Genomic DNA, 24,474 nt, shown 5'->3' with positions numbered 1-24,474 from the left:
AAAGCTGGCTGATTCTTTTTGCAGAATACCTTTGCAAAAAAAAAAGCTTTTTTTTTTTGTGTACATGGCCTCAGTCCTTGCAACCTCCTAGAGAGTCTGTCAAGGCACAACTTAAAAGCTCGTTCAGGCGACCATGACCCCCTGCTAGCAGATTGTCTGCCTAAAAGGTAAGGGAAAGCTAAAAAAGAAGTAGAAACTTAAAAGTAGCTTCTCAAAGGCTGCATAGATCTTTTTTTTTTTTTTTTTTTTTTTGTTAAACCTAAAGTGTTTAAAAGCTTTAATATTGATGGCCTGTCAACTTTGTCCTGATTCTTTGGCTTTCAGTTAAAAGGTTTTTGTTGTTGTAGCTTATGCAGTTGCTCTGTTGCTATGGAAACGTGACATCAAAATGACGTTTCTCTGTTTAAAAGCTTTTAACTAAATTCCTGCCTGTCAGATGTAGGCCCCATTTTGTGCACTCAAGCTTCAAGCTGTTGCAAAAAGGTTTCATATGTTCTGTTGTCATTCAAATTCTTTATCCACATATGCATGTCTTGCACTACAAAAAACCTAAACTAAAAACTCAATCTATATTAAGTGTCCTCTTTTAAAACCCTTTTAGGTCAGTCAGCAATGGCTGCAGCAGAAATTCCCAGTTACATTTTCTCTTCTCAGACTGAGAAACACAGGAGGGCCAGAAACTGGACTGATGCAGAAATGAGAGGTTTAATGCTGGTTTGGGAAGAATTTTTTGATGAGCTGAAACAAACTAAAAGGAATGCCAAAGTTTATGAGAAAATGGCTAACAAACTCTTTGAAATGACTGGAGAAATTCGCCACGGAGAGGAAATAAAGATAAAAATTACAAATATGACATTCCAGTACAGGTAAGCTTCAGTTAATTCTTTTTATTTTAAGAGATTTTAGCAGGGATGGCGCAGTGATTTTTGTCTTTCAGAAAGAAGTCTCCTAGAGGAAATCTGTCGATAAAAGATTAAAGATTGTTCATATCGCTTTTAAAATTCTCTCTTGCCAATGCTGTTACGTCATTGTTAATTTGTCCCCCCCATTTCATGTCAAACTCCGGGACAACTTTGTTTCTTTAAAATTAGCTGGCACTGTTATGATGCAGAGGGATGGAAATGTATTTAATGGGGAAAAGATATTTTTTTTTTTTTTGCTCTTTGCTGATTGTGTTAGCTTGGCAGCCAATTCCTTGCAGTGAAACTCCTGCAGTTTCAAGTGGCCACTGAGGATCGGAATTGCAAGGCAAAGTTAAAAAAAAAAAAAAAAAAAAAAAAAAAAAAAAAAAAAAAAAAAAGAAAACCAGAACAGAATAATGTTTGGGGGGGCTGATGCTCCTCGATTTTGGTCTCGTGAGTTGAAGGGTTACACTTCACGGGGCCAAGAATAATTGAATGTCTTATTACTGAGTGACACACTTTGCTATAATTATAAGCAGCAGCAGTGAAAGAACTATTATATCTGCAGAGAGAATCAATGTGCACCGTCAATACTGCTCCAAAGGAGTCGGGGGGAGGGCGGAGGTGTCTATGAGGGGATGATAAAGAACAGGCAAGCAGTCAGGAGGGGAAGTTGGCTTCAGAAAATGTGAGGCATTTGTGGATTTGTTGTTTGCAGGGAGAAAAATAATTAGAACTTAACAGAAATATTTCCATTTTCTTTTTTTCTTTTTTTTTTTTTTTTTTTTTTTAATTCTTATCTCTGCGAAGCACAAACTGCCTCATACTGGAAATCCTGAGTGGTGATTTGAGCTAGGTGCTTGTAATGCAAGAAAATCAAATATGTGACTCTTTTATTTAATCTCTCCTCAAAGCTCATATTAATAATAAAAAAGGTTATTACAGCAGGCAACCATGTTAAAACTGCTCGCTTTTCTGTAAGGCACCCTCACTGTATTTAATGGAGAGTGCTCATCAAATAGAAAACTAGGAAAAATCCTGTAAACCCCTTAACTTTGAATGTCCTTCTACATTTCTATGATCCACAAGCATAATGTTTAACATCATTTGCCATAATATTAAACCTGATGTTTTGTGGCAAATCCTAACATCTCCAAAATGTTTTACCAACCCTGCTGTAATCCCTACAGTTTGCTTCACCCAGACTGTAGATGAGAAAGCTGGAAGTAAGATAAATTTTTGTCCAGCATCACCCAGCAATTCACACTCAGATGCAGATTTAGGAGCCGGGAGTTGCTGGCTACCAGGCTTTTGCTTAGTCTGCTAAATCTGCAGTCCTCCCTGCTGGGAACTGCATCTCGGCACTGAGATTTTACAGGTGTCTGTAGCAGCAACACTGCGCGATAGTTAAGTGCCGTAATTGCCAAGTGGAATAGGTTATTTCTGTCAGCCTTTGTTCTAAATTTACAGTGTTGTCATCAATCAGAGAGTCTCAGTTTTTTTCTAATTAATGTTTTTACTTTAAAGTCGCACTGGGGGAAGGGAAGAAATAAAATCACTCACATGCACTCACTGTGTGTGAGAGAGAAACTGCACTTTTAAGAAATAGCCTTCTATTTCTGTGAACTTCTAAGATTGCTTCTGTTGCATGTTGTCAATCTGCTTTTCTATTTTGTAGTGCATGGCAGCTCCCTGCTTATTGATTGAGATGCTAATTTAGGAGAGTTAAAAACTGCTTTGTGCTGTCACAAAGCTGTTTCATTTTGTGCTCTGGAATATAAAATGCATCTTCTTATTGTTTGTTCATGTGCCTGTGTGCTTTGCTGTCAAGGTGAGAAGGTATGGAGAACAGGAACAAGCAGAAGCTGTTACTTACAATTTCTAGTTTTCTGGGTACTTTTTGGTGGTGTGTAGGATAGGGAAGGTTGTGGTGAAACTGTAAATTATGTGAGTGGCCACCGACTGCTGGCTTTGCTGTGAGACAGCCGAGTTTTAAGTTTGGGTGCCTGCAGGACACTTGAGGAAGATGCTTTACATCACTGCATTTCTGAGCACCATTGCTGCCCTGTGGCACAAACTGGAAAAGAAGATCCTGAGAGTGGGAAAATGCTCAGTTTTGGGATATTACTTTGTAAAGATTACATTGGGTTAGTGAGTGTGACATGGGAGAATGTAGCACCAGTAGCAGGAGTGAGGGGGGTGTTCTGTACCTAGGAGCTTATTTCTGCACCCACTTCAGGATCCTGTACTTCTTTAGGCAACTCTGAACAGTGCTGCAGAGGTGGAGTGGCCTCTACTCTTTCTTTAACAGAAATAAACTGCATTAAAATATTTAATCAGATCATATTATTTACCTAAGTGTCACAATTTCATAAAGGAACATAAACCCCCATCCTACAAATTACTACATATACATATATGGATGAATACATATATGTGTATTTTTCCATAAAAGGAAAAAGCAGCACTTGAATATTTCTACTAGTCTTTTAAACAAAGTTCAGTTTTCAAAGTGCTGTCACTGGCATGTCTTATCCTGGGACATCTGTTGAAACAGATATTGATGATCAAAAACATATTAGGTTCTGAAATAGAAAGCAGTGATCATGTTTATAATGGTGCTCTCCAGTTTGAGAATCCCATGTTATTCTTCTAAGAGGTAGTTCAGTAAATATTGTTTTCTTTATTCTGCTTAGTGCAAGCCATTTGTTATGAGTAGAAGGTGTCCAAGTCAGGCAAACATATGCATAAGTAGGGGGGGAGTGTTTCTTGGCCAATAATTATTGCAGTTGCTGCAGCAAGTACAGCCTCCATGGTGTGTACAGTGCCAGGGGGCTCAGAAGGGGCTCCCACCCCTGCTTCTGGATGTGTTTGGATCCCATGTGGGATCTTGTGCTGCCAGGTAAAGTTACTTCAGGTGTAGCTCATTGTGCATGAGCATCTCTCACATAAGCCATTTTAGGGTGATCAGATCCCATTCCTCCACATCTGAGGTGAAAGCATTATTCAGGTGTTAAAATGCCAAACAGAAATCTATTTTATCTCATTATTTCCTCCTTGAATTGTTGTGTTTATTTCTGCCTGCCCTATATTTCAACAAGGTGACAAGAGAATGAGGAGATTAGAGAACAGTTAGGCTGATATGTGAAAATCTTTCTTTATTAAGAGAAGTGGAAAAGTTTGTGAATACTAAAGGAGTTTTAGAGGTGCATAAAAATAAGCACTATTTTTCAGAATGTAAAGCAGATATTTTTTGCCATAATACATGAAGTTATTTATAAGAATTGCAAGACAAGAAATGTAAAACTAGTTAAACTCATATAAATCTGTATTGCACTGCATAATAAGCACATGGAACTCATTGCCACTGAAAATCATTGACACTAAGAGAGCAGCAGGTTGTTTTAGTATTATTATTATTTTTACTAAAGATTAGATTTATTAAATAAAAAAACAGATGTTGTTTGTCTTCTCATTAGGTAGAGTTATGAAAGACAGTGGATATCAGGATATTGATGTTTCAGGCTGTTGATGGAAAAATAATCATGTGTTTTTATGTGTGAATGTGCCCTCAAAAGCTGTCTGTCAAAATCATTCTTGAAGTATTCAGCACTGACCTTTGTCAGAAGAGAGTGAGACGAGGGACTGAGCTGGCAGTGGTTCCTGTATTCCTCTGCATTACTGTAGTCCAAGTACATTTGGAGGAAACTAATCAGGGAAAAACATACCGTGACCTGAAGTCATTCTTACTGGAGTCTCAGTATATTAAGGGACCATTTCATCCACTGTGGAAATTGACTGGGTGGAAAATTCTGCACAGCACCATAGGTGGAAGGAAAATTCTTTCTGCGGGTTTATTTGAGTAAAGTTCTGCTTTTAGAGATTGCTGTAAAATCTGAAATATCTGCTGTGGATAGATCAGCCACCAGGTTTTTAACGTTCTGCTTCAAAGATACCTGTGTGGTGAGCTGCATGAACCTCCCCATTTATCCATCCTGGAAGAAGGAAGGGCTGAGTCAAGCTTCCTGGAATTCAAAGTTAAGCTTTCACATGTGCTGGCCATCAAAAGTTTTCCTGAGATCAGCATGCCAGCTCTTGAGTTTTAGCATCCCTTAGAGTCTGTGCCCAGTTCTTTGTGTTGTGCAGCCTACTCAGGGCTATCAGCTCATGTGAACCTGCAATTATTCCTTCTAAAAGAAAGCACTGTCCTGTCACTGCTAATGTGCTGATCTCACTGTGTCACAGTGCTCTGTGACTGCTGTTATAATATTGCCACTGACACAATACTTATAAAAAGGAAGCAGGGTATGCACAGCTTGCACAGTAGTCCACAGTTTTGACTGATTCCTTCTGATGTTTAAAAATAAGAACTGTGTGAATGCAAATTTATTATTTTCAAAAACATCACCCTCCCCAAAGCCTAGAAAACAGGATGCAGCTGTTGCTCTTTGATTTGAATCAGTCAATTAATGTTAATCATTGGTAAATTTGAATCAGTCTCATGATTTGAATGAAAGAGTAGTCTAATTTTTTATTTTCATGTGTACATGATAGCAATTAAACATTTTTGCTTGTGTAATCAATTGCTATACTCTATGACATTATACAACTGGAAAATTTGACCTCTGTTACAGCAAATGATAAAATATGAGTGCAGCCAAATTACTGCAAAAAGTTGAATTTGAATACTTTACTATCTTTGTCTTTAATTTCAATAATTGATGGCAGATGCACAACTTAGTATTGTACTTTCATCATCCTTCTTTTCCTCACCATTGATTGGTTCACAAACAGTTGCTATTTATTATTTATTTTGAAAGCTTTTCCTAGAAACCCCAGGAGATGGATCTTGTATCCATTCCTTAAGGCAAGTAGTAAGATCAAATGCTGCAATAATAATAAAAAAGCAATACTGCTTTGAGCAAAGTCTAAAAAAATGAAGCAAGTTATAGATTGCTTGCTTTTTGCTGACTAAATAATGATGATTTTCAAAAAAACAAAACATCTTTAGAACATAACATTGTGATAGGTTTTTTTTAGAAGGTGAATTAATAGGCACAGGGAATAAAGTCTGAAAAAAGGTCAATGGCAACATAAATGACTCAACAGTTGTCCCAGTCTGTTCAGTTGAGCATTTTGGCAGTGGGATCTCAAAATCCCTTAATTCACTTCTCTGGAATAAGACAAGCAGTCACCTTTCAAATTAAATCAGTTGGCGTGCTTTGGATATTTGTCCACTGGAAATCTGAATTTGATCCCTCAGTTTTTGGAGAGAGTTTTCAGTTGCCTCTGCTCTCAGCTGGATTTTAATAGAGCCTCATGAAACAGCAACAGGTCCAGATAAACTCAGTGTGGATTTATTTTGTAAGCTCTGCTGACTTTCTCGCTTACCTCTGTTTCTTACCTCATTTTTCCTGCCTGGCTTGCTCCCTCAGGCAGTGATGTGCCCAGTTTCAAAGTGTTAATGTTTGGCTCATCTTGTTCTGTCATTTCTGGACTGTTGCATTCCAGCCTCCCTATTGTCCTGTTTCTTTTAACATCCTCATGTTTCATTAAAACAAACAAAACCCCAATTCTATTTCTTGGAAGCAACTAAGGTTGCTGTGATGAGTTATGCTGATGGCCGAGGGCAGTAAATTAATCTCTGCTTTAGACTCCAGTTTTTCAAGGGTTACATTTACCTCAGTGCAGGCAAAAGCTCTCAGGTGTCTCACTAGGTTTTCTGGACTTCTGGCAATTGTAGAAAAAATATTTAAAAGTCAGTAAATCCTGGAACTCGGTATTAGTATTACAAAGGTAGCTAATCGGTTTGCTTTTACCAGAAAGCTAAACCATCAACACTATTGCAGTGAGAGTTCTCCCTATTTACCTCCACCTGCAGCATTTCCACTTCTCTTCCAAAGGACTGACACTCCCTTTCCCCTTATCTTCTCATCTCTTTCCCTGTTTTATCCTATTTTTCTGTGTGTTTGAGCCAGATTCCATACAGGTAAATGATTGCTGCTGATGCTGCTTTTAAGCTAGCACAGTTCTCTTGTCTACCTCCTGGTAGTGATCCTTTTTATTTAGCTCAGAGCTATGGTAAACAGTCAGAAGTAGAATTAGTATCCACTCAATGCATTGAGAGCCAGAGAAATACCTGCATTTATATAACTGCAACTCTACAGCTCTGTGAGCAGACAATAAACAGCAACTCTTCCTTCAAAATTGTCATAGTTCTGTAAAAAAGGGGAGTCTGGGTACACAGCTGAGCTCAAACAGCAACAAAATGTACCAACCTACTCAGGCAAAATATCTACTGGAAACTTTCCATTGAATCATAGAATGGTTCAGGTTGGAAGGGACCTTTAAAGACCATCTCTTTCTAACCTCCTCCCATGGGCAGCGACACCTTCACTAAACCAGATTGCTCAAAGCCCCATCCAAGCTGGTCTTGGACACTGCCAGGATGCAGCAACCACAGCTTCCCGGGGTGACCTGTTTCAGTGGCTCACCACTCAGAATACACTGACTTCCTTTTATCTAGTCTGAATCTACAATAAGGTCTTCCCAGAGCCTTCTCTTCCCCAGGCTGAACAATCCTGACTCTCTCAGCCTGTCTCCATGGCAGAGCTGCTCTGAGTGTTTTTGTAGCCCTCCAGGTGGGGTCTCAGGAGACTCCAGGGGTCTCAGAGGGGCAGAATCCCCTCCCTCAACCTGCTGGCCACGCTGCTTTTGCTGCAGCCCAGGTTGGCTTTGTGGGCTACAAGCACATTGCCAGCTGATGTCCAGCCTCTCATTGACCTGCACCCCCAACTCCTTCCCTGTGGGACTGCCCTCAATCTCTTCATCCTCCAGACTGTAGTTATACCTGGGTTGCCCCAAAAATCACCCCAGGGTGATTTAATGGAAGCAGATGCCAGTCATGAGGCTGAGGATACCTGGTATCTGTATTTCAGCCTTCACTGCCCAGATGTCTCAGTCGGGTGTGCCTGCAGCAGAGTTATCAGAAATGCCAGCAGTAGAAAAGGACTGAGTCAGGAATCATCTCTGAAAGTTTGTGAAGATTGAGGGAGGCTTCCAGGGACCGGAAAAAGGCTGTTGAATCTTCAGAAAGGCAGGAGCAGGAATTAAGAGTTCTTCCCTTCAATTCCTTAGAAGATCATTGAGCAAGAAGTTTTGGAAACAATTCCCAGTCACAGAAAGGAGAAGGTGGTGACTGGGAATAGCCAGAATGGATTTACCAACAGTGAATCACATCTGACTGACCGGCTTGCTTTCTTTTTTAAAAGACTGGATCTGTGGATGAGGGTTCAGCAAAGTATTGTCTAGCTTGACAGTACAAACCCTTTTGACACAGTCTCCAAGAGAATCCTCGTATCCTAGCTGGGATGTTACAATGCAGATGGCAGAATTACCAGCTGGCTAGAAAACTATCTGGCTCTCTGGGCACAGAGTAGCTGTTAATGGTTTGTATTCTGCCTAGAGGCTCATTCCCAGTGGAGGACTGCAGGTGTTTTGTACTGGGACGTGCCCTGTTTAATAACAATCCAAAGGCAAAGGTGGAGTGCAAATTCACTGCTTGGCAAACTGGGGGCTGCAGTCTGCAACTGCGAGGGCAGGACAGGCCCGACTGCCACTCAGAGGGATCTGGACAGGCTGAGAAATGGGCTGACAGGGACCCCATCAAATTCAGCAAGGACACATGCAAAGTCCTCCTCCTGGGATGGCCAAATGCTGGAACAGGAGGGGACGGCCTGGCAGGGCAGCAGCTCTGCTGATGGGGACTTGGGGCTCCTGGCTGACGTTGGGCTGAGTACAAGCCTGCTCCCAGAGCAGCCAGCAGAGTATCAGCTCTAAGCTTGTCCTGCCCTTTTTGACACAATGCTTTGCAGTCCTAAAGGCTCAAACACGTCCCATGAAGTCTTAATGCAGCTGCTGGACTTGGCAGTGGCCTGGCTGAGCTGTGGTCACCCCTGGCTTTTGTCACCTCTCCCATGGGGATGACTGACCATGGTGAATGCACTGCATAATTGCAATTCAGTTTAAAACCTCATAGCTTGAGCACATTGAGGGTTTCAACACAGGCAAACAAATATGGCATGTAGGCTTGGCTACTAGCTTATAGTGGAATAATTGATCTGTTTTTCATGCAAATAGCCTCAACAATTGAACTAAAAATAATCAATATTAATTGATGGTTGTTGTCAGGCCTGTGTTTAGCTATTTTCTGTCTGTGCTGGATGGGTATACATGTATTTGTAGGCTATGCTCGATATTCTCTGACTATGAAATCGCAGCAGTAGGTTGTGAAATATGTATGAAATTAAAATTTTGAATGCATAGAGGACATAAAAGTATGCATGGCTGTGAGGCTCTGCTTTGCAGGACTATGATGTGCATTTCTAAATAGCTGGAAAAGCTCATCAGACCTTGCAAGGACAAGGAAAAAAGAATCTTTAAATGGCTTTAAAATCTAAGCAAATCTTACTGCCTTCTTTTCTCACTAGTGGATTTCCCCTTACTGTAGGCTGACAGCATTTTAAAAGGAAGAACTTCAAGTTCTCACTTTTAAGTTTGGCACCATTGTTTTCATGTTTACATGTTATTTAATTCTACCCCTTGCAAGACTGGTGTGGGCAGGATGGATTCTGAGAAGGAAAAACCTGAAAGGCTTCAAGAAAAAAAGGGTGGACCAGGTGTCCAGGAATAGGTGATTTTTTTTGTTTGTTTGTTTGGTTTTTTAAATTAATTTTTTTTTTCTGCAAATGCAAACCTCTAGCTGTGAGAATCAGATTTGGTTCAGCTTTTTGTTAATTTGAATGAAATCTGGTTTATGAAAATGGGGCATTTGTCATTGGTCTTGCCTTTCCTGTTGTGTTCCCTTCCTGCATTTTCATTTAGAGTAACATGATCTGAACTGGAAGAGGCAAATGGAAAGAAAGTTTGGGACTCTAGTTGGGTTCTGGAATTTCTTTTAGATATATACTACATCTATATACCTCAATTTTATACTTCTCAGTAAAAGAAAGTAAAATAACACTGGGTAACTACTGGGATAGCAGTGAACTTGTCTGAGGACTGAATAATAAATCTCATAATAAGATACGTGTGAAAGACAGAGTCATGGTTTATAGTCCACTGTAAAGTAATGTTGTTGTGTATGTTGTTTCTAATGCATTGTTAACTGCTTTAGGGTTTTTTGTGGGGTGGTTTTTTTTGTTTTTATTTTTTTGTAAATTAATGAAACTATGAAACTCTGTACTTTTCCCTACCCTGATCTTTATTCTGTAACAAATGAACAGACGTCTGTATCTCATGGTTGTTACAAGGATATTTACCAAGGCATTTAAGGGCTTTTAGGCCATATTAGAAAAAGGATATGCATTATATTTATAGCCACTTGTATTCATATTATAGAAAATAAATATTCATTCTTCACAGCATGAAAGCACAGGGCTGCCCTCAATTTAGTAAAGGCTGTGGTGTGTTGCCCAGTTCAATTGTCAGGGACTGCTGTCAGATTGGTTAGTTGGGTATTCTTTAAGGGGAAGAAAATTATTCAACCACCAACACAGTCCTGTTTCCATTAGAAGTTGTAATGTTCTTTATCTGTATTGAATTTCATTTGGGGTTTACATGCAACTTTTTATAACAGGTCAAACCTAGGAAAAGAACCTGAAAGGCTTCACTGAAGTTAAAGAAGAAAAGTGTCTAATTTTATTCTCTTTAAAAGCATTCAGTTTGACTCCTAAATGTGACCAGAACAAATGTTTTGAGATAGATCTGTATGAAAAGTACTTTTTGTAGGAAAACAAGCTTTAATGTTGCGTGCCTTTTCTTACAGGAAATTAAAATGCATGACTGACAGTGAAACTGTGGCACCTGACTGGCCTTACTACAAAACCATTGATAGGATCTTATCCAAAGTGACAGACCACAGCGATGTGAAAATGCATGAAAATCAGCAACCAGGTCCTTCTACATCACAGACAGAGGCCTCACAATCTCCATCAGCCAAGTCTACACCTCTGTATTTGCCATATAACCAGTTTACATATGAAGGAAGGGAAGAATGCTTTGAAGATGAGCATTCAGAGAGCTCATCAAGCTTGCTTTCTTACAAGCTGAGGTAACATCTATTTTCCCCTCTTTTTAGTATTTTGCAGAATGAACCAAATTTGCTGTGTAAAGGGAACACCCTCTCACAATTTTCTCTAACAGCTCTTGTATTTTTTCTGTAAATCACAAATGAGATCTGTTCCCCAATCTCAGTCACTTTGCTGAATTAGGGCATTTTCTTTATTCCTTTATGAAAGACTGGAAAGGAGTAGGAGAACTGGGCAAAAAGTTGTATATTATTGCCAAAACTCAGCATGCATGTCACGGCTCACATCAGGGAGAGTGCTCCTAAAAGGAGTACAGGCATGTTCAAGAGAGTCCTGCGGTGCAATCAGAGATATAACATACTGCTTAGATGATTTTTGGCTTGCTCTAGTTTTGCTTTTGATATGAGTATGAAATTTCTCTGGCTTCAGTTATTATTAAAATGGTGAAAAGATGCAAAATAAATATTTCTGTGGACGCTGAAAAGCTGCTCATGTAGTTTGAAAGTACATTGCATCATTTTAAGTACAATAGAGAGTGTAATTTTTTTCAAAGTAAACACTAGTTTGAGATGCAAACATGTGATTTTTTTTTTTTTTTTTGGAATATGATTGGAGTTCCCTGGAAGGCAGCATTTTAACAAAAGGCAGTGTTGTACTCTTGATACAAATTTCAGACTTTACTGGTCTCATTTTTCATCCAGAGTGGTATGAAATAAGAGCTGATTACAGTTTTCTGGCAGGAAAAAAGTTGATCCTAGAGATCCTTATCATGAGTCTGTGAGGCTTTAACTGTAACAGTAAAATTACCTGTCAGTCATGCAACTGTAAAGATGTTGGGTTGGAAGAAGAACCAACTGAGCAAGTTCAAATTATTGTTTCCAGACCCACTCTTGGATGAATAAAACTAAGTTAAATTCATTCCATCATTCAAGCAGATAATCCTTGAATAACTGATTATTTAAAAAAACTTTTTTTTTTGGCAATGAATATTTACTAGGGTGCATAACTTTTGAACTATAGCAACCTTTTTGTTCACAAGCAACATTTTTTTTTCATCCTAGTCCATTGTAAGTAATTAATATTCCTGATACACAAACTCGCTTGACTTTAGGATTTGCAAACTCTATAGTCAGATTTCAGATGCAATAACTTTATTCCCAATTGGATTTACAATAACATTATTTAATATTTAATTAGGAGGTCACATTTCCACAAACATTGTGGAGTTTATTCAGTCAACTACTTGATAACATCAGGCTTTTGAAAAATATTGGATGTTAAGTTTTTTCAGTTTAGGGAAACTCCAGGACAGCACAGATTTTGTACCATAAGAGAGGACAGAGGTTGATACACCAGGCTTCACTACAGAACATAGACATTCCTCACAGAGATCAAGTTAATCAACCCTAAACCCCCATCTGTTGTGCCCACATTTTGCAGGTTGACTCTCACTCTTATGTAGGTGCTTTCATTTACAGCTAAAATGGACTTAAATCAGTCACTAAATTATAAGCTCTAGAAAATTTAGGCTATGGTGCATTTTAGCCAGCTTCAGGTTCACTGGTTTGTTTATTTATTTGTAACTTTATCCAAGGAAATGCCCTAACCTGTTCTAGTAAAAAATATTTTAACTTTACTTGGCTAAATTTAGAAACTGCATCTCATTTAAATCTAGCCCCTAGTGGCACAGGCTGGCTTTCAGCTGGCTGCAAGTCTGGGGCAGGTGATGCCACTCAGCCCTTGCAATGCTGCTGTTGCCTGCTAGGAGAGGCTGTACTGGATGGCTCAGGAGGGTCTGGGAGCTGCAGGGAAGGGCAGGGCAGCTCTCAGGATGGTAGGACCTCCATAACTTAAGAATTCAGCCATGCTCTTGCAGCCTTCACTATGAAAGAATTCTGTGCAATGGAATATTGTGCATATCATTTAACAGCAAGATAGTTACACAGTCACAAGTTAAAATACAGTTCCCCTGTTTTAAAAGAAAAAGAGAAGTTGAGCAGTAGATACCGCATGAGAGATCAGTGTAATATTACAGGTGAGCATCGTGATTGGATTAAAAATTAGAAACCACTTGTGATAATGGGGCATGTGTCTGGAAGGAGAAAAAGTGTTATTCCAATAGTCCTAGGGGGTTTGAAAAGCTTGTCCAGCTTTGACCTGTTTAATTTAGGCTGATGAATGAGAGCAGAGTAGGGAGCCCTTTCTTGGCCAGAAGAAAATACAGTGCTTGCTAGTGATACCACATGGGTTAAAATCACTTAGAGCAGCCATGCTTAGACAAGGAAGTTAATTATTTTAGAGTTACTAATGGAAAAATATGAACTGAGGAAGCAATTTATAGCTTAAGCAATTAGTGTCTCATCCTGTATTTGAAAAACACTTTGAAATAGGCAACAAGAGAGAAAAGAAGTAGCATAAAAAATTTGGGTCCATCTTGGCTATTTTATCAATGCCTTTGCCTCTGAACAGTAGACAATTGATCCAACAGATTCAAAAAAAGAACAAAAGACAATTCTGGGAATTTAAATCAAAAGAATGTTTTAGGTCCTCAATTTCTTTATTTTGAAAAATACACACCCATGTCTGTATGAAAATACAGATGTCTTTTGCAGTTATATATTTTACAACTTACATTATGGGATTTTTTCTTCAGTAATAAAAATCCTAATGTTATGGCAACAATTGATAGGGAAGAAAACTTTCAAACAGTAGTTCTTTCTAAATAACTTAAACTTCTGAAAACTTTTCTGTTATTCCTTTAAAATCTCTGACACAGCTTTAGAGTGTCAGCTTTGTGTTTTCCACAGTATCTTTGAACATAGCAGGAGTCTACTTGGCTATATAAATTATAACTTAAAAAAAATTCAATTGAATGTTTCGCTTTTATGATAGGAAAAAATATCAAGTTTTATACTTCAATCAGTACATACATATTGTCAAGCTAAAAACAGTTGAAACTGCTTTTCATTCTGTTTGAAAAACTTTGAGTTTGGGACCTTCTTACAAAACCCAAATTTTGCTGGTTAGTGATAATACAATTGATGTGAGATAAAATTAACTTTAATTTTTGTTTCAAGTGTGTTGATGAGGAAAACATTTGGAATCCCTTTAAAGGGGTGCCTGTAATTGCTTAGTATTGTTCTAACACTGCTCTAACACTGTTATACAGTACAAAACATCTGACAGTAATAGAATTATTCTATTATGGTCATAAAATATAATGCAATGTGGTGGAGTCTTGTACTGCAGCTTAAACTTTTAAAATCCAAGTTCCTGACACCACTATAAATGACTTTTTATCTAATTGAAAACAGTGTTTTTTCACCCTGTGGATTAATTTATGGTCTTTGTTTTCATAGTAAAATAATGACAGAACATAATTATACAGGCTGTGAATGTAGTTCAGGTTTCATGTGTTCTGCCATTTCTATTGTACTGAAAATGGGGGTGAAAGAGTTACTTTCATAGATTAAAAGACCATAATAAAGCCACTGTGTTATTTAGTCTGACTTCTTGTTAGATACCATTTGAATTTGGTCATTTTTTAGGTGGAACCCAGAAATGTTATGGAGAGGGTTCTGTGACACCCTTCCCTCAGCAGAGCACTTCTGCACTCAGGAGCCCTTTGTCTCTGCTGTCCTCCACTTCTTTGTTTCTATGATTTATTTGACTCTGGGAAATACTAAATGTCTGGTTAGACCTGATAAATTCAGAAGATGGAGAATTCACTCTTCCCTTCTTTCTAGTGATAAGCAAACCCTTGTTTAAACCAGTCCCTTGTTTCTAATGTGAATGTAGTGAATGAAACTTTCAGATGTTACTTCTGTTTACCTTTCTTGTCAGTATATTGGAGAACCTTTCAGTATTTTTTGCTTTCTGGCAAGCAGGTTGTGTGCCATGATTGTACTGTCTTTGGTATTTTTTAAATTTTTAAATGTAGATGAATTAATTTGGTACAGAAAGTTTGCACAGGAAGAAAAAGTAAGAACTGGTAACATGAACTAGCCAAGATATGGATTAAAAGAACTTGGCGATGATGCTAATTTGGGAAACAACATCTTTGGCAAAGACTTTACTATTTCTAAAATTATGCTGCAACTATTTAAATCTGAATAAGCATCAGCTACATAGAAGTTTGAGCTTTAGGCTATGTGCATTATGTAGTGCATCTTAACTCATTATGCAGACTTGTTATCCTAGCAAGGTGCTTTGCCCAGGCTCCAAGCCATTTGTGGTTCTTTTCTGTGCTTTACTTCAAGGATGAGACTCATTAATTCCTGAATGCATTTGAATGATTGAATGAGCCTAGTTTACCAGATGATCCAGGTTGCTTCATCCCCAGTCCTTATGCTCTGAAGATCTTTATATCATGTCTAATATTAATATTGTTTGTATCCAGACCACTGTTAATTTTTAAAATAAAGACATGGATTATGAAGGTCTGCTCTGATTTGTATGGAGCTAAAAAACCCAAAGCAGTGAGAAACAGCTTTTAGGTGTTAAAAGCCATAAATTCCAAGAACTGATGGTACTGGAGACCTGTTTGCCATGAAGTAGTCAGAAATGAGGAATTGTTGTTAGGGTTTTATGAAGATAATACATTTTGATAAACAGAGAACTCTTTGTATTCAACTCCTACTTCATTAGTCCCTGACATATGTCCCTGACACAAGCTGTATTGGATAAGTGTAAGCAATCAATCAAGGGAATTTTAATTGAACAATGAATTAAATTGGAATTAGGTAGGCAAACAGCAAATGCATTTGAGACTTGCCTAATATGTTGCCTGATTGTATCTGGAGGTTTTGCTTTGTTCCCCCTCATGTCCATTACACACAGTCATTTCTGCTCAGTCTCCTAGGTGAGATGGAACAATTTCTTTCCCTTCGTTTGCTTCCTTGGAACCCTGCCTGTCTGAGCAGGGAAACAGCTTTGTGAGGTTCTGTTTGGAATACAGTCCCAGTGCCAGAGCTCTTCCACACTTGGCTCATGTGGTCAGAGGAATACCAATGCCAATCTCTTGTATACTCTGCTGTGGGCACTGGAAGCCCAGCAGAAGAGTATTTGAGGTCCTTACTTCCCCAGACCCTACTTTCCTTAGGGTTTCTCTCAAAAATCTACCTTCAGAGACTAGGCTTGGCAAAGAGGGAGGTGCTTCTTGAGTAGCTTGTGGATGCTGTCAGGATCTGCTGCACCCCTGTTGTCCCAGAGGTGTTGGCTGCACAGGAACACAACATGGAGAACAGGCAACAGGAACTGATTGATGCTACAGCCATCATCAGTAGTTGCTTATTTTGTGCCTATACATTGGCAAAAGAGACATGCTTCTAGCTGGAACTGTTTGAGGACAGTGGTGCTGCTTGGGTTACTCTGCTTCTCTCTTGAATTTGTTATTTAAAAAATATTGACAGAGAGGGGTCTCTGACATACTGCCCAGGACACCTAGAACTTCTCAAGAAAGATAGCTCAGAATCTGAGGAAACACTTCAGTATTCAAACACCTCAGCACTGGCATCACTGGACATTTTACATTGTTTCATGTTGCAAGTGCCCTTTGCTTGTAAATTAGATTATTTAGAGCCTTCTTTTGTAGCACCCTTCTCAAGAGTTCCCTTTCAGCAGCTATTCTGCAAGAGGAGAGGATTGTAAGTGCCGATTCCTTACTGTGAACTTTTGAATGACCATAGAACCCTTTCAGTATCAATTAGTGGAGAGAAAAGGAAATTTCTCATCACCATCACCAAAGCTAGGGCTTTCTGAAAATTTCTGAAATAAGTTATTTCTTTTCAATGAAGGCTAATTACCAAGTTGTGTTTGTTACTGTAAACAAATGTAGAGAGTACTTGGGACACCTTGAAGAATCCTTGGGTCATTGCTTTTGGGGGTACTTCTCTGTGCTAAAACACAGCTCTGAGCTAGCACTCTTCAGTGAGTACTTTTTTAGACTGCAGATACTGCTGACACAGTAAAAATTTGCTGCTCCTTTCTCTCTGGAGCTGTGCAAGGCACTTACTATCTTGGATGTATTGTTTCATGTCTTACAGTTCTTTGATGGATTTAACTGAAAACTAAGTAAAATCCTTTACAGACTCTAGGAAAACACTTCAAAGATTCTTTTCTCTTAAAAATAAGGCTTATTTTAGATCGTTCGATCTAAATCACTCCATCTTGCTTTTTTTCTTTTTCTTTTTTTTTTTTTTTTTTTTTTTTTTTTTTTTTTTTTTTGTTATTGCTGTTGTCCTCTCAGTTGAAAGTAAAACCCAAATAGTGACTACTGTTACCAAGAAAGACAGACAATGCTCAGTGCATCTCAGTACCATTGACAAGCCTCAGATTTTCTCTCTCATTCCTTACTAAGGACCATTCTCACCAGTGCTTACATTGACAACACACAAGCCCTCTTGTGGAGTGAGTTCGTACTGGTTTCAAGACAAGAGGTCTTACCACAGCTACTTTATAACACTGTATGGTGAAGAGAATAGACATTTGTCAAGTTTCCAACATTTAAATCCTCTGTGAAGAAAAGTTTAAATTCAAAAGGTGACTTTGGCTAAAATAATATCACCATTTGAGAAAGTTTCTTGCTCTGCCTGCCAGAAAGCACACATTCTTTGTGAATGTGGCTACAGTGATGGGAACCCTGGGATAACAGATTCAGTGCTGTCCTTAGACTGCTGCAGATTTTTTCCACTAGCTTGACCTCTTTGAGAACCACATTTGAAGTAATTCTGGCTCTTAGAGTTAAGGGAGACAAACAGAATTTAGTGTTAGCCAAGACCTATTCTCACAGGATTGTGAGACTGATAATTTCAGTGATCTGCAGCAAGCTTGACCCACAGTTTGAGCAGACCCACAATTTGAGCAGAGCAGCATGTATTTATTTTATTCACATTTATTTGATACCCTAAATCAAATATGCTATATAGAACCTGCAAAGCTGAGTTTATTGTATACCTTCCAAAGTAGATAGTATCCCACCCCTTTTGGGTCACTGCACTCTTAAATGTCAAGGGGCTTGTGTCTTTTTCTTATATTTGCATTAAGTTTTTCAGGTGCTAAGGATTATTTATCTCTCCTGCTGACAGATCTGAATGTCACAGTCGCTGCTGCACAAAGCCTGTCAAGTAGGATAAGAACATGAATCAAATTATGATACAAATCTGTCACAGCTGAGTGACCTCACCCCTACTATCCTTCTTCACATTAGTAAAAACACATTCTTCAAGAGTTCAAGTTATCCTTATTCAAGGATGTCTTAAAATCTGCAGCATGTTGACATGGCATTCTAGTCACAACTGTACTATCTCATTATTGCATTTCTCCTAGAAAGGATACTGCATTTGGCAGAACACGACTGAGATTGCTGTTTGTGTCAAGGGACTTCAAGACACATCATCAGATATCTTTGATGTTGGGGACTGCAGTCTGGAGTTACAAAAAGTGTAAATGAAGACATGGTCTCTCACTTAAAGTTAGGAAAGGAGTTATCCATCTCTAACAGGAGGTTTCTCAGATGTGTAGTACACACACATATGCCTTCTACTGGCCTTTCTTCCTCTTTCACAGTTTAGCATGATTCCTTCTTAGGCTGCAGGTTAAGAGACACAGATCTCTGTGTGTGTGTTCTCACTTGTATGCCACATGGGCTGGTTTTGACTGTTTTGTTCTGTGACCCCAAGTTAGAACAGCCAGGCGACCTTTACACCTTGAGAGCACTGTCTTTATTGCCGTGTTTATCTCTCTTCCAAAACAGAAACCCAGCATGATAAAGCATAGAGGAAATTCTTAAAATGTTCCCCAAATTCCACATGGCAGCTCTGCATATTTCAGATGAGGATGTCCATTGCCCTTCTCTGGACATGCTCCAGCCCCTCAATGTTTTTCTTGTTGTGAGGGGCCCAAAAATGGGCACAGGACTGGAGGTGTGGCCTCACCAGTGCTGAGTACAGGGTGGCAGTCACTGCCCTGGTCCTGCTGGCCACACCACTGCTGATCCAGGCCAGGTGCCATTGGCCTTCTTGGCCACCTGGGCACACCTGGCTCATGTTCAGCCACTGTCTACCAGAACCCCCAGGGATTTTTCTGTCTTTTCAGACTTTTATAATGTTTTGTGGTGGAATATAAAGAAAAGAATGGTCAGTGCCACTGCTGTGTCTTGGCACAAGGGCAAATTTCTGAGACTCATATTCTGGAATGAGACCAGCTTTACTGATGCAATGCTGTAAAAAACAAGCTGCAAGATACTACCACATGTAACCATGCAGCACTTTCTCTGCATTGGGGTGGTTATTACAGCTTTAAAATTGGAGTTTCAATGGCCAGATAAACCAAATAGCTCTCCCAGTACAGTGTATAAATTCAATGTGTAAGACATGTCAAGGTTAAAAAAAAAACAAAAAAAAAGCCTGGTATTCTGCAGGGAAAATTCTTATTAAAACAATGAGATGTAAACCTCTTTTTTATTCTTTTTTTTTTTAACGATCTGTAACACTATGCAATAATACATTAAATACTTATGTTTTGGCACAAACTTGAGAGGGAATTTATTGGAGAATACAGGGGTTTAAAAATATGACTAGGTTGTAGCTTGGCCAAGAATATGCTATCAAATTTTGGGTTCTTTCTTTTTATAAATATGACTCTAATTTCTAACAAATATTCACATTTCAGAGCTGAAGAAAGACCAGTTAAGAAAAGAAAAATGCAAAACTGCAGTTTCCAAAAGAAGAAGCTAAAATTAATGGAAGCCATGTTGGAAGAACAAAAGAAGTTGAGTAGAGCTATGGAAGAAACCTGTAGAGAAGTGCGCAGGATCCTGGATCAGCAGAACATCATTCAAGTTCAAAGCTTACAGTTACAGGAGAGAATGATGAATCTACTGGAGAAAATGATCTCCAAGTCTAATGTGTAGTTTCCTTTGTGAATGCCTCTGAGATTACTATTGCTATTATAGATAACCATTTATTGCACACCATATGTGTGTCTGTTGCCCTATTCCCAGGTTTTCCATGGAAATTAAAATCCTAGTGTAATCCTAGTTCAGCAAAGAAAACATAATGCAGGGTGAGAGCTATCCAGTATGATAAAATTAGTGCAATATATGCCTAAGTTGAATTATTTTTATACAGAAAGGTTAAGGGATAAATAGCTCGGGGAACTGAAGTACTATTTATGCCTAAGTCAGGTATTGTTTTGCAAACAGTGGTGCTGTATATTGCTTCACATCAAGGACTGCAGCTTAATCTGTTTTAGGAGAACGAAATAGTGCATTTCTAAACATGGTTATTGCACCTTGACTTTGCTGATGATTAAACCCTGTTTTGAAACATATGCCTGATTGTATAAGTGACCTATGGTTCTTGTGAAGAGCTAGTTGGGACCATGAGATACATAATTTTAAACTTCATGCCTGATATGAATAGTACTCTAAAGTATGAGGGTAAAAATAGTCTATTCAAATGCATTTTTTTTTTATATAAAAACAAACGCCCCAAACCACCTTCCTATATACTGAATACTAAAATGTATAGAAGATACTTGAAGTTGCTTTTGATATTAAAGGTTTAAATTTTTTTTTCATTATTAACTGGAATCTGTTGACTTAACAAACAACCAGCAATGAAAACTTTCATTTATTCTCTATCACAAAAGAAAAGTATTGTACTGTGTGTATATACATATATATAATGTCTATCAAATGAAATAAAGAAAAAGAAGAAACGTACTCCTTATTGCTGGGCAGACAGTGTGCTTTGGGACAGCAAAGGGTACAGGGAATGATAACCACAGCGAGGGCTCACAGTCACTGAGGGCAGGGTGCTGATGCCCAGATGGACAGGGATGCACCACACGAGGGAGCCGCAGGCACGGAGGATTGTACCCAGGGAGCTGAGATGGAGCACCAGCTCGCGTTTGGCTCCTCCAGGAAACGTGACATTTAAATAATCTTTCACTTAAATTCGAAAATTGGCCGGCAGAATTTCCTATATGCCTTTTCTTTTTGTGTTCTCCTTTAAAAAACCCCATATTTCTGCTTGTTTTACTGTGTAGGCAAGAGCAAAGGTTGGATTCCAGTATAAAAACTTAAGAATTAGTACAAAGAACTCAGGCCATTTTCCATTCTCACTATTGAATAATGTCCGCTCTTAAAACTTTGTCTTTGAAGGCGTTTGCATTCTCCTATATAATTTAATGTGTTGTTGCTTAAAGGTGAGCTAAAATATTTTAAATCCCTGACACGACAAATTAATCTCTAATTATGCTTGCTGAACAGGATGAAGGTTATACTCATTAAGCAAATTTATAATATGTGGGAATATTTCTTAGAAGGTCCTCTAGGTATGAAGATTAAAAATTATTAAATATCTAAATGTGGCCCATTCCTACTGATTTTAATTAATGATAACAGGATAAGGCAAATGTAGTAGAAGACTGAACTCTGAGAAAATGGTGGTTGCTGAAATATAAACAAAGTAACTGTCCCTCACCCCACCTTTATTACAGTGATTGCATGATTGGAAAAATGCTAAGTTTCTTTTCTGATTCTGCAAAGATAGTTTTACACATTTCGAATGTGGATTTGCCACACAATCAGGTAAGCTACACATTCACTGCCTCCTGACTCTTTAACTTGTTTACAGCAAGATATAAAGAAATTCTGCCCTGACTCCACAGGAATTAATAGTGTTTACTCTTACTATCTACTTTAATCAGATAGCAATTAAATCCAATTAATGAGTAATAACAATGACAGCACAGCTGAACCTTGTACTGTAGAGTAGGTAGCCCCCCTCCTTCCATGTTATTACAGCTCCAGATCTGTAGGAACACAAGAATGGAGAAAATCTTATTCCTTGCCTGCTACCACAAGGAACCATGTCATATAATCCCTTTTGTAAATGTGTGGACCTGTATCTTAAAATGAGTTAGGTGTTTTGTCCCCAGAATTATATGAAGACCTGCATTACAGACAGGTAAATACAGTTTATAAGATTGCTTCTGGGATTATTCCTGATTAATTTATACCAATTTCTTCTTGTATCAACACTGATTTTGCTGCTTTATATAGCATTTACTCTTGAGAGCCAGCGATCATGCCCCATGCCACCCTTCTTCTGATGGATAACACTATTTTATAAAGTAGGCTTTTGATGACTATTTTGCTAATTTTGCTCTTTTGAGTTCATCCATTTTAAAGGTGAGTGACCAGAATGACACACAGCATTCCTAATGAAACTCCAGACATTGTCTTACATAACTGCTTTGAAGGAAATGGTGTTTTCTGGTGGTTCTGAGATTTTTTTTTTCTATATAAAACACCACTTTTAGTAGTTACATTTAGAAGTTCAAGTTTTAAATCATCATCTCTTTAACAAAAGGCTTTATTCCCATCCATACAGATTGCCTGTGTTCTAGCCCTGTTTTTGCCTAGAGAGTGAACACAGCAAAGCTTTAGACAAATATTATAAGTTTCATGTATGACAGAACTTTTCCAATGGTTTTTGACAAGTTGAAGATTACCCACCTACCCATAGTTTCCTTTTGCTGCTGTTTCTTTTGTTTCTGTAAAGATTGAACATTTACCTGAAAAAATAGGTTGAATGTTTTTTGAGGGGATTTCTTGTTTGAGGTAGTCACAGCTTTTTCATCTGTATGGGACAGTTAGCTGCAGGTACAGATATTTGAATGTTTGTGATATTCAGAAAAATTATAACTTGAAAGACATGCCTAGAATTTAAATTCTTGGCAGAATTCTTGGTTTTGCAACACAGACACTGCTTCTGTGTCTGTATGAGTAGAGAGCTCAGTATAGGAAGTATTCAAGGGGAGCACATGGGGAGTTACCCAAGTTTATCATTTTAACTATGACATTAAAGGAACTCCCTCATGGCTTCTAGAAGTGTGATCAACAAAGAAACTGTAGCATAGGAAAAGAAATTTCTTATTTTCAGGGCAATAACAGGGTCAACTCAGTTTGATATCACTTTCACCAAATGAAGTGCTTGTATTACATGTACACACACAGATGGTGCAAATGGAAAAAAATTAAATAGGGGAGGAAATACACTGCTTAGAGGCAGGTGACTTTGCAAATGATGTGACAATAATGGAAAAGGAACCTGAGGAGGCAGATGAGAAAATAAGACATTGAGAAACATGGAGGCAATTGAGAAGCACATTTTGATGAAAGATGAGAAAAAATATATTGGACAAAGGGGCAATGTAAATGCCGCCAAAAAAACCCAGTAATGACAGGGATGAGGGAACACAACACTTTAGAAAGTGAAAATTAAAAAAACACATAAAGTTGAAGGAGACAACTTTAAGTATGAAAAGCTAATGCTAATGAAACTCTGTATATTCTTAATAGAGAGCTGCTACAGAAAACTTAAACAAGTTACAAAATGTAGAGCAAGGAGCGACAGTTTTTTCCACCAGAGAAAAACAAGGCTCTGAACAAACATTTGGAATCAAGGATACTTTTCACATAGAAGAGAGGTTAAGTAATTTGTAGGAGGATCCTGTAATAATTAAGCAGCATTTTCTCATGCTGGTATTAACAGTTTGCTGGGTAAAAACGTTTGTAAATGTTTATTTCAGTTTATTTCAGACCCTGCCAAGTTTCACAGTTATCCACCAGACCAGGAGATAAATTTATGGACAAGGAATGTCTTTTATCATATTCTTCATAAACTGCTCTTGCATCTTGCAAAGAACAAAACCAGAACAAAAAGACATATACAGGATTTTATTTTTTCCCCCAGACTTAGCCTGCCCAATTCAGTGCAGGCAAATAATTTACAACTCTGTAGACTTACCCCAAGCTGACAGCCTGGTTCTGTGAACAGTCTTCTGTTCTAAAGTCAATGGGACTACCCAAATGAATATTGAAATCTTTATGTATAAGTTTTCAAGATCAGTTCCTATGCTGATAATGTAATGTGAAAGACAAATTTAAAAACGAAATTTAGGAACATTTGGCGGTGTTATGTCAGCAAGTAAATACTAACCATCTGGTCTCTAGATTGCTAATCTATTTCCCCTGATTTTATGGTAGCATGCTTCCTGTGTCTGCAAGCTTGAGACTACATCATTAAACTTTTGTGTTGATCTTTTTTAGTGTTTTAACAGAAACATTTGAACTACTTTGCCATTTTGGGTGTGAAATTTTCTTCCTAAGCATATTTTTTCTGGCTGAAAATTTTTCATTCTGTTACAGTTTATTTTAAGGTATTTATTGAACCACATTTCTAATAAGGATGAATAATTTCAGGTATGTTCTTTAAAAAGCAGACCAGTCATCCACAGTGAATGACATCCAGTTATGTAGGGCTGATTTTGCTACCTGTAGTTAGGCTGTAAGATCTCAGTTTGATCCTAATATCAATAGTACCAGTTTGAAGGGACCCTGGTCCAGCCTTTCTTGGCTTTCTTTGCTGCTGCAGGAGCACCCTGGTCACTCATACTCAGCTTGCTCTCTACCA

General features: G+C 38.3%; 1 protein-coding gene across 1 annotated transcript; it reads left to right on the top strand.

Annotated features, from left to right (window-relative positions):
• The first annotated feature begins 451 nt into the window (after positions 1-451).
• Positions 452-20,700, top strand: MSANTD1 (Myb/SANT DNA binding domain containing 1). Its single transcript, XM_053975890.1, has 4 exons — positions 452-483; positions 602-866; positions 10,729-11,013; positions 19,661-20,700. Exons 2-4 carry the CDS (start codon positions 613-615, stop codon positions 19,899-19,901), a joined length of 780 nt encoding a protein of 259 aa, XP_053831865.1. The 5' UTR covers positions 452-483; positions 602-612; the 3' UTR covers positions 19,902-20,700.
• Positions 20,701-24,474: the final 3,774 nt, after the last annotated feature.

This window comes from Vidua macroura, chromosome 4, assembly GCF_024509145.1.
Source record: "Vidua macroura isolate BioBank_ID:100142 chromosome 4, ASM2450914v1, whole genome shotgun sequence".
Taxonomy (NCBI): Eukaryota; Metazoa; Chordata; class Aves; order Passeriformes; family Viduidae; genus Vidua; species Vidua macroura.
Note: the sequence above shows the minus strand (reverse complement) of the source record. Positions and strands in the feature narration are given on the sequence as shown.

Coding starts and splice junctions, on each gene's coding strand:
- MSANTD1 (XM_053975890.1), top strand. CDS start 613: ATGGCTGCAGCAGAAATTCCCAGTTACATTTTCTCTTCTCAGACTGAG. Junction 867..10,728: donor AATATGACATTCCAGTACAG/GTAAGCTTCAGT, acceptor CTTTTCTTACAG/GAAATTAAAATGCATGACTG. Junction 11,014..19,660: donor TTGCTTTCTTACAAGCTGAG/GTAACATCTATT, acceptor TTCACATTTCAG/AGCTGAAGAAAGACCAGTTA.